Source organism: Grus americana, chromosome 1 (genome assembly GCF_028858705.1).
Source record: "Grus americana isolate bGruAme1 chromosome 1, bGruAme1.mat, whole genome shotgun sequence".
Lineage (NCBI taxonomy): Eukaryota > Metazoa > Chordata > Aves > Gruiformes > Gruidae > Grus > Grus americana.
In genome coordinates, this window is record NC_072852.1 from 47,270,801 (window position 1) to 47,286,111 (window position 15,311).

At 33.3% G+C, this 15,311-nt stretch overlaps 1 protein-coding gene across 2 annotated transcripts in view; it reads left to right on the forward strand.

Moving 5' to 3' along the window:
* Positions 1–15,311, forward strand: part of LRRIQ1 (leucine rich repeats and IQ motif containing 1) — a 114,372-nt gene that overhangs the window by 14,705 nt on the left and 84,356 nt on the right. For both annotated transcript variants that reach the window (XM_054812748.1, XM_054812750.1), the window contains 5 exons: positions 2,205–2,398; positions 3,184–3,311; positions 9,530–9,603; positions 9,899–9,992; positions 14,075–14,251. In XM_054812748.1, coding sequence (XP_054668723.1) covers positions 2,205–2,398; positions 3,184–3,311; positions 9,530–9,603; positions 9,899–9,992; positions 14,075–14,251 — 667 coding nt within the window. The remainder of the gene's footprint in view (positions 1–2,204; positions 2,399–3,183; positions 3,312–9,529; positions 9,604–9,898; positions 9,993–14,074; positions 14,252–15,311) is intronic.

Below are 15,311 nucleotides of genomic sequence, written 5' to 3' on the forward strand. Positions count from 1 at the left end.
AGCTTTCACTCCTCTCTTACCATTCATCTTTGTCACACATAGACTGTTACTTCAGAACTTGCATTGATAGCTAAGATAGAGTCCCTAGCTAACAGACTCCAGCAGCACTTTGCAAATTGCTATAGAGCTACTTATATAAAGGTTCTCCACAAATCTTGCTGAAACCATATGTTTTTCAACAAAATGCATTCTCCCATATATTGCTATAGCTCATGTTGGTTGCATCATACGTAAACCAAACAGTATCTTCTAGAAATGTGCAGAAGAGTTTCATGCTTATTTTTAATTTTGCATGTGTGCAGAAGAAACATTAAAATACCATCTGTTTGCATTACATTATTCTCCCTTGTGTATGTTTCTGTTGGACTGCATTTGATAGTTCCAGAATAGATTGTGATCCCATTGTATGTAGCCTTGGCATGTCTGTTCCGAATGACATTTGGTCTAATTAAACAAGACAGATGAGGAGAAGGAGATGTAAAAAAGGTGCTTTGTGCAGCACGCAGAATAGGAAATTTCCAGATCCTGTATTAACTCCTTTCCTTTTCCTACTGTGTGTACAATCTCTCCTCTCTGTCCCACTCCAGGCTAATTCAGTGCTTTTAAAGTTTCCGGTACTGCTCTACTGATAACTTAAAAGTGGAGATTTAAGGACTGCTTTTGTGAGGAAGTCTTGAGAGCTAATTTTAACAGTCTGACACGAAATTGTTTTGAAACCACTAGATGGTGCTGGTTCCTTTTTTATTTTTATCCAAGCATAAAAGAAAATACAGACCAGGATCTTGCAGTCAGGATAGTATGTCATGGGCATGTTTGAAATTCTTTCAGAATAATTAAAGGTTTTTATATTTATTTCCTAAAGCACAGTTTTGAAGTTATAGCATGGGACATTTGTTCTAGATTTAGGATGATATCTCTTTAATATCAGGCAATTGTGTTATTTCTACTAGGTGCTTTCCATTTTTAAATTACTATGATTCAAAGGCCTCTATTTGATACTTTTTTTTTTGTAATTTACTGCTAGTTTTGGCATTTAATTTTTTACTTCTGTTTTCTCTTTATCATTCCTTTTCTTTTTTAATTCCTCTTCTGTATTCTCAATAATCTATGGTGCAAACTAGTCTCTGGTGTCATAATCCAGTTAATTCTCTGAGGACAGTCACAAAGACATTAAGCTCTATAAAGCTCACCCAACTTCCTTTTGGGAACTTGGGAAGTTTTGGGTGAAATAAAGATGAGACAAAGTATTACTTCAAATAATCCTATGAAGAATACATGAGAGAAAAGTAAATTTGGAAATTCCTTATTTTAGATATGTTTTGTAAAGGGAGTCCCTTCAAAGGGGGTTTACTACAGAGATACAGAAAAACTGCTTGGACCTGTAGCAAGTCAGATGCATCAGTGCCTTTGCAGAACATCTAGCATGTGTAAGACTGTGGAAAGACAGTGTGATTTTTGCTGTCATAACAGGATGATTTCGGAAAAATTCTATGAAAGAAACAGACACAGACAGGAACCTTTTCCTTTGCATCTTTTTGGAGTAGAGATCGCACATGTTCTTGCTCTTTACGCTAGCTGGCAGGACTAAGCTTGAGAGTGTGATGGCTACAGAAGTATAGCTTTATACTTAAAGGCACTAAATTTTCTTTATAAATTTCTTCATTAAATATATTTTATAACATAATTCCTTAAACAAGATGCACTTAAATAATAGAGGTGGTGCTGGTCTAAGTTTTAACACAATTTATTCTCACCTTGCTGATAACTTAAAGAAAACTTAAGAATGAAATAATGAAAATCAACTTTTAAACATAAATACTGTTTCCATTCTGAGGGGTGGTTTTAAGAGGGCTGTTAGCATTTCACAGAGCCCATAGGTTCTGAGTAGCAGTTATAAAGTGCTTAAAGCATAACAGGTATAGTTTGTCACTAAAACAATGTTCTGTGCCAACAAAAGTGCTAAAGGGGTTATGAACTGTTATTATTGCTTGGTTAACAGGATCAGAAATTTGTGAATTGTACACATTGTATATTTGATAGGGTCAAAATACAGTAATTATTTTTAAACCTTATACAGGACTAATATTAATTGTTACTATAGATAATATAAATATATTGAAAGTTCAGAGTTTTCTTAGTACTTGAAAACCAATGGGGTTTTATTTCATCATGGCTTAATTCAGCTTAAAATCTTTAATTTTCAGGTGGTCTGGGGTCACTGAAAAATCTTCAGCAATTAATTGTGGACCATAATCAGTTAATCAGCACAAAAGGTCTTTGTGAGGCACCTACTCTCATTCACCTAGACTGCTCTTTTAATCATCTCACACAAGTTGAAGGCATTGAGAATTGTGGCCTCCTTCAGATTCTGAAGTTGCAAGGCAATAACCTCCAGGAGGTAAAAGCTTTGAATTCGGTGGCTGTTGTGCATACATCTTTGTTAACAGTCATATTTTTAAGAATGCTGATCATGTGCTCTTTGTTTGCTGTGGGATATTTCATGCTCTTAGGTAGGCTTTTTTTTCCCCTGTTAGAGGGAGATTTTTCAGAGATACAAATGGCTAGCAGTTAAGTATTTTCTTGCTCCTAAGTCCTTGAAAAATTGGCCCCTCAGTAATTATATTTCCCTCCTTTTTTATAGCATCAGATGTTGTATTATATGATGGTGATTCTTTGTTTAAAATGTAACAAAATATTATTATCATTATATATAAGTAATAGTTCAGGCTGATTTGATGTATGCTGATCTTCCAAAAGTTGAAGTTTGTGCTGCAGCATTCAAAATAGGAAAGTAGTTTGCTAAGAGGACAGTTAGTCATATTTACTGACTATGATTCTCTTACGAATCCAAGAGGGGAAAAACATTGTCAATAAGCAGCAAATAACTGCATGAATAAAACAGTAAGATTGTGGCACTTGGGTTCTTGACAACTTTTTTTTTTTTTTTTTCAAACTTGTATTGACTATTCAGACTAGGTAGAAGACATTAAAAAATACTTACCACCTGATAGGTAGAAATTATGTGTGACACTTGGTACATACATTATAAGGAAATGATACACATATCCAAAATGTGGTTTTTGCGTGTATTTAGTAATGATTTATGAAAAGCATCTGGTAAGCATTCCATTGTTGTTTCTCTAATTTATATTATTTTTAAATAACCATCTCTTTTCTATTTAGCTTCCAAGACTGGAAAATCATGTTCTCCTAAAAGAACTATATTTGGATGACAATAGCATTTCTACTATGAGAATGCTTTCTTTGTATTGGTTGCCTCTGTTGCAAATTCTTTTGCTGTCTCAAAATAGGTAAGCAAGAAACATTCCTCCACTTACAAAACTGATACAGAGGAATTTACTAATGTCAGACTTATGTGAAAAGTATAATTCTCAGTATGGTTAAAATATCACTATCTTTTCCAGATATTCTTTGAAAATATGTGGTTGACAAGTAATGAATGACATTGGCTACCTATAGCTAGGAAAATTTGAAACAGCATTATCTGTGAAAAGTAATTTTTTCTATTAGATGTTATATGAAAATAATTTTTGAGCATTGTGGCATTATTAAAACCATGGTGTTTCTTTTTTTTTTCTTTCTTTAGCAATTGTTTCTAGAGCATGTCTGTCAAACTTCATATTTCACAGCTAGCTTATTCAAAACAGACTCTGAAGGCTACATTAAGTGCAACTACTAGAGTTAAAAAGGACAAATGAGAATATTGGGTTTTATTTTACATATATATGTTAATGCCCTCCAAAACAAGCATATTTGCTTTATTTTTTTCACTCTTATGATTCAGTTTGAAAGGTATAAAAGAAGAATCAAGACACACAGCATAAAACTGGGTCATGCACTCAAGTCTGTAATTAGCTTTCTGTTCATTTTCTAAGCTAATCTGTACATCTGTAGAGTTAGAATGAGCGGATATTCAGGAATCAAAATTCTGATTTCCCCATCCCCTTTTTCTCAGTCTAAATTCTGCTAGAAAAATAAGGAACAATTATTGTAATTTACAATGTGTTAATAGTAAAATGAATTTTAAATTAGTATAAATTATTTATTTTTCTTTACTGTGACCATTTTGCTCTGAACAAGATTGATCTTGGCTAAACAAATAGAATATACGCTGTTACACACAATATACAGGATATACACTCTGAACTTATCACTTTACTCTCCTGTTAGTAAAGAGGAGACGCTTTTAGAGTGTGATTCATCTGCCACTTTTAGCCTTTTGCTTTGAGACTAGTCATACTCTCTAAGTGCCTCTTCACTGACTATTAACAGAGTCAAAATGACCAGCACATATGTAGGTGTCTGCATTTGAACAGATGAATCCCATCCTATATGACAGTTAGTTCAGCAGAGTCAAGTGTAGCTGGGAGCCTGTGGGAGAAAAGATGTGTAAGACTGAGTCCTGTTATTAGAAGGAATGTCCTTCATGGAAAATTAATATAATTGAATATATACAACCTATATTTTTGTATAACTCTTCAGATTGTTTTGATATCATCTCACATAAAGTAGTATGTACATAAACTCTTGGATGTAAACATAACACCTAGCTATATTTACATAATCTAATCTTCAAGTTGCTGGGCTTTTAGAGTTTTTTTGTTCTTTAATTAATTCTTCTGGAGTTTGGAGAAAGTGCTTCCTGCCAGTGATTAACATGGGCATTATTTGTTAAATGTTAGAATCTGAATCACACATACTGATTTAATTCATGTTCTTTGCTTCTTTTTTTCTTTCTCCTCCTTGTCCTGTTCAGCTTTTTGTGGGACACACAGCAATGTGGCTCTATCTTCTTGTAGTTTCCTTGTCTTCCTCCTGTTTGTTTTTTTGCTAACATCAAGGTGTAGCTGTGCTGTGTGTAATAAAAAGTTTGCAAAACTGCTTGAAAACCTCATGTGCCTGCTAGGGAGAGAACAGACTTAGAAGCACAGTCTCAGGCATAGCTTGAATGCAGCCTCTGGATCAAGGCTGTGCTGGACTGGCCATGTAGGTGTACTCTATGTCACTCTCCTATCCCATGGTTGTATAGTTTTTAATGTCCATTGTAGTGCTTATTCTGGTTTTCCAGTGGCCAAGCTGAGATGCAGTGTTTGGTTCGCTGAGTTTCTTCTGTTGGACTGGGAGAAAGTACATATTTTTGCATCTGCAAACTGCATGTGCTGAAAATAAACCCACACCTCCTCCCCCAACAATTCCCTTTCTTTCCTTGATGTATCTATAGCTTATCTCAAATCTTTGTGACAAACAGGACAAGATAGCCTTAAATGCATATTAAAAGCCTCAAAATTCCTGGCATTTCAGTAGCTTGCTCTGTAACACTCACTTTATGTACACTTATAAGCAGCTCCATATGTGTGTGCTATAGCATAAGTAACTCGATGTTCTATAGAAACAGTGAATGTAATGGAGTAAGCTGTTGAAAGAAAAGCTGTTTCTTTACTTTTATCCTACAGTTAGTGCAATTTTGTGAATTTTTTTCAAGTGTGCACTGAGTGCCATTTCCTTTTTACTGATTGCAGGAAGCCCATATAATGGTAATGCTGTGAATCTGTATTCTTTCTAAAAGTGAAGTACTGTGAAAAGAAAATTCTTACATTAATTTACAGGATGTTTTTTATTCCTGAGATGCTTTGTCTGTATTGTAAGCTAGAAACTGACAATAAAACTCCAAAAACTAATTGTTTTAAACCTACAATCTAGCAACAAGGAATTATAATATAACAGGTAGTGATTAACTCGTTCAAATATAAAAATGGCAGCTGTTTCACCACTACTGCTTTAATTAAGTGTTTTATTGTGGCTTTCACATACAAAGCATATACTTGGTCAATGTGCAAGTGAACCAAAGCCAATGATGAATATCCTCTTGACTTGGTCACCGCGGAGTTGGGACTACGAAGATCTGTGCTCTATTTTATAGCAACTGGAGAACACAACTGTTAAGTTAGTTAAAAAAGGCTCATGTTCTTTTTTTCTTCTGTTGTGGATAAAGATTTAGGTCTAGGAGAGAAAAACTTTGCCCTTGGGACTAAATACATATTTAATATGTGTTAAGAGTTCATGTGGTATTTATATTTACATGTAATCCCACTTCATTATGTAGCTTACTTGTTAATGTCTGTTTCATTTAGAAGTTTTCTAGTGAGACACTAAATCAATCTGCTGTTCAGGTAGGCATTACTTTTTTTAAAAAAAAATTCAAAATAGACAAATCTATCCCTCTTAAAATTTCTGTTTTAATATGGCATTCATATGGGAAAGTTCTTTTTTTTTACTATCTCTTGTTTTTCATTAATTTAGCTAAGTGAGGTAGATAAAAATTTTAATATTTAAAAAAAATGCACTCATCTGCAAAAAATCCTTTTTTTGGAGGGGGAACTGGTCTGGCCAAAATCAAATTCTTTGTGAACGTGTTGCTCTCATGTTTTTGCAAATAGATGCATACTATTCCTAAAAGACTTATGATAGAAATGCTATATGATTAAAAAGTCAACTCAGTTCGTTCTTAGAACATATTGTTCTCCCTACTGAAATAGATACGGTATCTGTGGTTTTAACCTAATTTCTCAGATGTAAGAGTTGAACTCACTGTCATTGCAAGCCATCATGATCTGAGAATTTGACCACTTTTCCAGAGTTATAGTAAATCTAAATGTCATTGGATGTTGAAATAAGTCAGTCATGAAAAAGCTATATTTATGTATATAAATCCCATCCCATCCTTACCAGTCTAGATTTTTTTGATCACTTTCAGTAATTCTTTGCTGGTGATAAGTTTATCTCTAAGTATGTAGCACCATGGGCAATACAGCTGAAGTATTGCCTTCTAGAGTATTCAAGAAACAAGTGGCTAACTGACAAATTTCCTACATTATATTTGATAACTACTTATAAATATGGTGAATATTGAAAACTAAAATATTTTTCTTTTTAAAGAATGATAAAGAAATATAGGCTTTACTTAAAGATATAGATTAACATAAATTTATTTTTAATTATTTTGCCTTCCTTCCTGCTAACCTCTCATTAACATCAATGGTAATTTTTCTGGGGAAAAGCAGATGCACAGCAGGATTTGGACCATCCTGAGCAGTAACTGCTATTTGTGTTCAGAAAAGCAATATTTATTTTCTCTGATGCATACTTGCGACTATTCTACTCTCTTAAGTCTTGCTTTCTGACAGAGTTTCTGTGGTTATCTGTGACCTGTCCTGCTATAGCCTTAAATGGGAGCAGAAAGAGGAAGCTATAGCTTGCTTTTCTGTGAATATCTTTTACTTTTGTGTCTTCTTTGTAATTTATATCTCTCTTATGCCCAGGGCTAATGTGACAAGGTCAAGTAGTATTAAGTTTTCAGTAATGTCCTTTGTCTTTCTGGTTTGAATTTTCTTAGGAAAAAAATTAACAAAGAATGTCAGTAAAGGGAAAGCTATAGAATGACGGGGAAACGTTTTAACTCTCATAATGCCAATGGCAGGCAAGGATAGTCCAGTAGACAATTTCTAATTTACCACAGCATATACTGATAAAGATCCAGAGATCCCACTCACTATAAATAAAAAAATACTGTATTATCTTTCGTCCCTTGTGCAAAGTACAATGTTTATTTTCCTGGATATTTCTGAAAATGTGAATCTATAATCTGAATCATGGTTTTTCAGTCTTTGCAGCCATACTGTTAGACATTAATATCTATGATGACATTTGTTACAAATACTAAATATATTGATGTACTATTGACTGGTCATGAGAACCTAAAATGCTGATATATGCAGTACTATGTACAGATCTACATATAAGGCTTAATACTTTTTAGAGTTAAAACTTCATATTTATTTGATTCCATGGAAAACTGTCAGGGAGGTAATAGAACTAAGTAGGACTAGAACCAGGACAACTTTACAATATGATTTGAGAACAAGAGACACATACTCAATTGGCTTTATATCTGTTCCTCTTTATATCTGTTCCTCTGAATTTACTACTAAAATGTGTTGTGATGTAGAAATACTTGTCAACTGAATGTGGAAATGTATTAGGGGTTTTTTTTCCTATTTTGCATATGGTCAAATTTTCAATAAGATTAAAGAATCTGCAACCAACATTTGTTCCAGAGTTTGTGTACCAGAGTCTTTCGGTTGTAATGCCTGTGCTGGAAACACAACATAGTCACACATTTGAGCAACAAATAAGCACTTTTGGCTCTGACCAGTTGTAAATTTGTGGAGTGAGTGGGTTTTGTTTTTTTGCATGGTCATGTTTCCAACGATAAGAATTCTGATTTATAGCTTTCAAAGGCACTGTAATCCTCAGAAAATACTGCTTTCCGTGAAAAGTAGCAGTCATAAAGTGACTACAGACATTACCATTGGTGTTACCATTCTTTCAATATGCTTAGGCCTTGTCCTTACAGGGATGAAATAAGTTGTCTAAACGTGTATTTTTTTAAAAAAGGTGTAGTTGATTTAGTATGTGCTTATACATAAACATTCTAGTTTTAATTGAAGACTGGGATGGGACTTTTTGCATCTTGATTTTAATTTTCCCTCCCTCTTTCATATTTAACATAAAACAAAATAAACTTTTTAATCCGAAAAGTAATATTTGGAAATAGTCTGGCAGCTGACCGAACCATTCAACATTCATTCTTAGTTGTACCGATGCAAGTTTGTAAGTAAAGAAACTTGGATAATACTGGATGCTAATGTTTTAGTGGTAATGATAATACACATCTTACAATCCAAAATCCTTTGTAGAGGTGAATGTCAGCTCAGTTTCCTTACATTTACTCTTCAATACCAAAATAAGAGTTTTATCATGGCTTTACTACTGCTTTGCTGCTTTATTGCACAGGAAAAGCTCTGACGTGCAAGAAGAGCAATTCCATAACTGTCTGTATAATAGGCACCTATTTGACACTGTCTTACATAAGTAGTAAGACAGAGGAAGCACTAAAAATATATTACAGGACAGTGCAGCCTTGACCTGTTAAATACAACTGTGACAATAATTATGTTAGTTTTAGGATCTAGGAAGTAATGGGCTGAGTGGAGAAGAGAAACAAACTGACAAGAAGTTCAAGCAATGAGAAATGAAGGCAGAGGCAAGAGGAGAAGCAGATTTTATTTCTTGTCCAGAATCAAGGCCTCTTGTTAGTTTCATTATAGTTACGGTGCCTGAAGAAAAGCCAGTTGAGTTGTGTAAATTTTACAAGACTTCAGATCCTCAGCACTAAATGCAAGAAATGGAATGAAATATTTACTAGATAAAACAAGACATTAATGAGTAAATATTAAAACCTGAGCTATGGAGAAGACTAAGAAATGTTTTCAAGTTAAAATTTCACTAATTAGTTCTAGCACCTTGGATAGCTAAATGAGTATTTTCTTATGCAAATAAGTAAATTGTCATAATCATAAAAGATTCTGGTCCCTTTCCTTTTATGAACTGCTGGTTTATTTAGCTGAAAAAACCCCTCTTCTGGTTTGTTTGTTTTTTTTTTTTTTAGATTAACTGAGCTTGTGCCTTTAAATTCATTTGTATCTTTGGAAAAGCTGGATATCAAAAATAATTGCTTGTCAGGTGAGTTATATAAAAAAACATAAAACCCTATCCAAACTAGAACTTCTTAATTAAATTATAAACTTACTTGAATTTGATCATTTGTTTATTTATGAGACATTTATAGAGAAAACATGTAAAAATTTTCCAAACAAGGATGCTATAGATATTAATTATAACTATACTGTGTAGGTAGCAGAATTGCTTCTAGTGCTTCATTATTTTGGTACATTTTACTTTCATGTAAGATTTTATGAGAAACAATATGGTTCTGCATTCAAATTTATATTTAGTTTTCTTTTCTACTACAATACAGACCTTAAAGGTGTCCTTACATGGTTAAGTGGCTGTCATGAACTAAGGGAGTTGTCACTCAGTGGAAATCCTCTTCTCCAAGAAAGGAATTGGAGGTAAGAAAATGAATTCATTTGCTAAATCAAAAAAATCAAAATCAACCAAAACCTAGGTGTATCTACCTCTTGCTCATCAGTCAAAATCAGCCAAAAACTTGGTGTACGTACGTTAGTTAAATAGTACAAATGAGGTAAGTATGAACACTACCACAAACTGGAAGAGGATCATATGAAAACAGCAAATAAAAATTGATATTGTGATCTTTATTTTCTAAGAATTCCAGTTTGTAGTTTTGTTTAAACAAAAATCTTGATGTTTGACCTGGCACTTGGAACTTTAATAGGAAGCAGTTTGTGCTAAAACTCAACAATCGTCTCTCTATGCTGTTTAACTGTTATCCTAAATGAGTATTTTTCTTTATGACAATTTCCTTACGCGAATACAGAAATTATAAAGATGATATAGGCCTTCTTTGCACTGTTTATTTGTACCTGCTTCTTTGTCCATTGATCACAATATCTTCTTTTTCACCATGAATTCTGGTGGTTCCTCTTTACTGACAAGTTTACCACCTTTGGTAACTTTAAATTTCTGACTGAGGTTTTGCTTGATCTTTATTACCTTATTTTACATTTCATTAAAATGTTTGCACAAAGATATGACCATCCACTCAACCTTTTTCTCCTTCTCTTTCATCTGCACTGTTTGAAACCTTTATTTTTTTCTCTGATTATTAATGTTCTTACACTGCTTACTTGCCCTTCTCAGAACTGTCAGTTTCCGACTGCCTATCACATAGGTTCTTAGAGGGCTTCTCTCTGCTGTCTTTTTTTTTTCTTCTTCTTTAATCCATTCCATCACTTCATCTATTCACTGTTTAACACTCTTGCTGCTGTGACAGTTCACGCTGCACATAGCTAGAGAAAGGGTGGTGTCTATAATAAAAGTATCTAGAAGTCCTTGGCATAGCATCTTTTAAGGAAAAAAAAGAAAAAGTCAGAATGAATGGTTGATTTTTCCTTAGTAGTTGAAGCTTAGACATTTTTTCTTGTTCTAAGAATTCTTTATCTTTACACCAAAAATTACTAGTTCTTATGAGACACATATGTAAAAATAAGGCTGTTCTTTGCCTTCCAATCATGTATAATACTGAAATAATCTCAAAAAAAAAAAAAATTAAAGAGCTGGTCCTATAGACTATTATATGTGAATATATATAAACTGAATAGCGTAGAAAGGAAACTTGACATATGAAATAAGATGAAGTCACCAGAATCCCTGAAATGAGTAGTTGTGATAGGATTTTATTTGTAGACCATATGAATAAACTTGTACATGGATAGGTTTTTTCTATTTTATTGTTTTTTGTATTTTAGTAGAAGTGTCCTGGTTTCTTGAGAATTCTGTGGTCTGAAAGTCTGTACGTGGGCCAATGCCATCAAGATTTAGAGCTGAGAGAATTACTCAGCAAAAGTACAGTAGTGCTGTTAATTTAATGTGAAGTGTTCTTTCATCTTCCTTAGAATTAATACTTTCTCGTCTACAGGCCTTCAAGAGCAGAATGATAAGTTGGAAATGCAATTTTATATTTTTAGGTGATGTTCCAGAATACATGTGTTGAAATGGTAGAGTGTCTTTTAGTGAACTGTTACTATAATTCCATTAAATGTACAAAGAAGCATTTAATCAGTAAGAATTTAAATCATTACCAGTTCTTTCAGCTAAGGAAATCAAGTATTTACCTAGGAAAGTGTTGACATAATAAAATATTTGAGGAAATGAAATGAGACAATACAGTTGGACTTTCATTTTGGATGTAATTAAAACAGGTGACTGAGATTTTTTATTAGAAAAATAAGATTTTTTTTTTAAGCTTAATAATTTTGAAGAATGACCAAAATTATTCTTTGTATAATTTCAAGTCAGTTAAAGGCGAGGCTTTACACTGCAATGTCACACAAGAATGTGTTTAGATAAATTGTGTTCACATTTGCTATATTAGATTGCTGGGTATAACAGCAGCAAATTTTGGGGTATGTGTGTCTTGGACTATGTGTTGTATTAAGAGAAAAAACAAAACGAAACCACCCTTACGTGTATATCTTCCATTAGAAGATTTTTGTTTAGTATTCCAGTGGAAAAAAACTATTTGAAACTTTTAGTTGGAAATGTTTTAGTAGTTTAAAAGATAGCTGTAAAAATACGTTCTTGGTTGGTTCATTTGTTTTTTAATGAACAGACTTATTTGCACTCCCATGGTTCCTGCAGGTAATTTTGTGAATAAAATTCAGTGACTGTGACAATATTTTAAATTCCCATTTGTATTGTTTTAATTCCCACTATTTTACAGAATTAACTGTTACTTCACTTGTAACCTGGAGGGGAAAAGCTTTCTTAATTCCAATTTAACTATAAGAACTGACACTTTAGATTGCTTGACCCAGTGGAGCTTTTATGATTAGACAAGAGATTCATTTGTCTAAAGGATTTAAAGTATGGGATACTATAAAATATGGATTTGCTGAATACAGCATTGACCATAACTTCAGGCAATATGTTCCAGTGAACTTTACATAACCCCTTGATACCAACAAAGGAATTAGTTGTAAAATTTCCCAATCGGTTTTGTACTTTCATGTCCAGCCAGTGATAACACCAACAAAAGTGAAGTAGTAAGAAATTGCTTTTTAAAAATTAAACCCTGGGATCAGTCTGAGCACTCCTAGGGGAATGTGTTTCAATGCTGTAATGATTAATAGAGCCTCTTAAGTGACAGAATATTCACCAGGAAGTTTTCACTAAATGAAATATTGATTCAGCCCTTCACCAGGAGAAACCCAGCTGGAAAAACTAGTGTTGAGATCCCATAGCTCTAAGACACAATACCTCCAGCATCAATCAACTTTCATATGGCACTTTTTTGATGTATCACTATGCAGTATCAGCTTTGGTAATTTCTCTCAGTGTGTTCAGGGACTGCCTATCTAAACCCATTGTTTTATTCCAAATGGCTTTCAGACAGTGTTATTCCTACATTAATGGGCAGTAGAGAAGGAAAGTTTTATATTTGCAAAAAACTGATTATTCTGTTCTATTGAGCTACATTTTGGAATATTCTAACTCAGTCATAGAAACTTTCTCTGATTTTAAACTTAGTGTATATTGTCTGAGCTGAGTTATAGTCCTTTACCTTCACAGGGAATAGTCAGGGAGTTTTAAATTTTTGAAAATGGTATTATCTTTTTTAATAGTAAAGGGACTTACAGACTACAATAAGTATTCTTTCAAGAGGTCTTAAGTGTTACTTAAAACTAACTTAATGAAAATATTGAGTGTTGATGTATTGATTTAAATAATTTTGCAGTCTTGAAACTTTCAACAAATTTGGTCTGATACAAGAAATACGTGAAACAAGGTTGCAGTACTAGATTATATTTCATAATAACCTAAAAGAGAGAGCATTGTTGATACTATTTTTTTAAATCGGTAGATAAATTTCTCATACATATTTCTTCTTATATCAGTGGCCCCAGCTGTCCTTTTCATAGCAAGGAAATGTCATCTCTACTGTCATCCCTTTCACTGACTCAAATTCAATATTTCAGAAGTGGATTTTTTTCCTGTCAGTCATACTGAATATCATATTGCTTTATGTGGTATATGCAAATGGTAAAGGGACTAGGACTGACAGTGTTTAGTATTCTGTGGAGTTTTTAAATCTAAACCTTTCATTATGCCAACAAAATCAGTGCTGTATCTTAATCCTATGACTTAGTTTGCTGTGTTGCCTTCTAATCAAATGCATTACAGGTACCTATGCACAGGTGTGTCAAATTTTCCTGTTTAAGTAGGTAAAATGCTAGCTCTAGTGAATTGAGAATGTTGTCATTGATTTCCTTGGGATCAGTGTTTCAGCAATGGTCTTGATATCAAGAAAGTGTTAAGAAATCTTGCTAAGTTCAGTGGTTTATTAAGAATAAAGTTTTAGTTAATATATTAACACATGAAGGACAAATATATAGAAATACTTAGAGAACTATCATCACGTTCTGTCTTGTTACGTGATTATATCAATAAAATGAGAGTTTTAGCATTAGGATTTCTTCGTAAAAGTAATTAAGACTTTTTCTTTTCTAAGGCCTTCCTTGTGTAAGGTCCTTCCTAGTTTACAGTTTCTTGATGGTGAAATCTTAAACTGTCATACCTTACCCGCAACTGAAAGAATCAAAGGATCAGAATCAAGAACTTTTCTGGAACTTTGTCAAGTTCAAATTGAAGAAAATGTTCTACTGAAAAAAAAGGCTGCTGAACTGGGGTATGTATTGATATGAATATAAATTGTGTTCAGAAATATGTTTTCATGTATTGTTAGTGTAGTTCTTGGTGTCATATGAATTTTACTTAGCTTTTTGCCTGGAAATGTATTATGTTAAGAAAGAGATTAGAATCATTGACTTCAGTGCAAAGAGTATTTCAGACAGATATTAAAATACGTGGGCCTTGACTTTTGTTTGTTTAAATTTGAGAAAACAGGTGGTTCAAAACCTGCAGTTAGTAGTAGCTGAATGAATTCATACACACAACATAATACAGTGGTATGCAGGAATAGTAGCTTAAATCCTCAAAGTGCTATAATCATATTTACATGATTTCCATCTTTAGCTTAATCAAACCTAGTTTGACTATTATTGCTATATGCTCTATTTTTTTCCTGCATTTATTTTCCATGTCTGTATTATTCACATTGTAAATGATTGCAAAAGATTTGACCTCTTTTTCTCCTAAAGTTGTGGATCAGATGGCTCTGTTTTCAGGTCTTTGATTTTGTCATACTTACTTCCTTTATCATTATTAACATAGATAGTTGTCCAGTGACTTCAGCTTAGACATTGCAAGTGGTAATTTATAGTGTTCTTTCCTTTCTTTTTCTTAAAAGGAAAAAAGGAGAGGCAAAAAAATGTACTCCTTCTTTGTGGTAGAGAAAATTTTCTTATGTCTGATATTCAGGACTTGTTTCATCAGTATCCTTTGCAGAAAAAAATGACAATCTGTAATTAGGATATGACTTGTGAGAGAGCTGTAGCAGAATCTAAGGACCTAACTTTCACATACGTTGCTGCAAGATGCTAAAAAATAGGAGGAAAAATTATATTCACAAAATGTAATTATTTATTTAACCATGATCTGCATGAATGGACAGCTAGACAGGTAAGAAATTTGTTGGGTAGTCAGACCATCCATTAACTATTATTAGTTAATGGCTTGTGCTACTTTCTGGAGGCTGACTTCTAACATCTTTGTCAAAGACCTGGAGCAGGAGGTGGAGTGCACACTTATGCTTGCACATGACAGCAATTCGGAGGAAACTATTTACA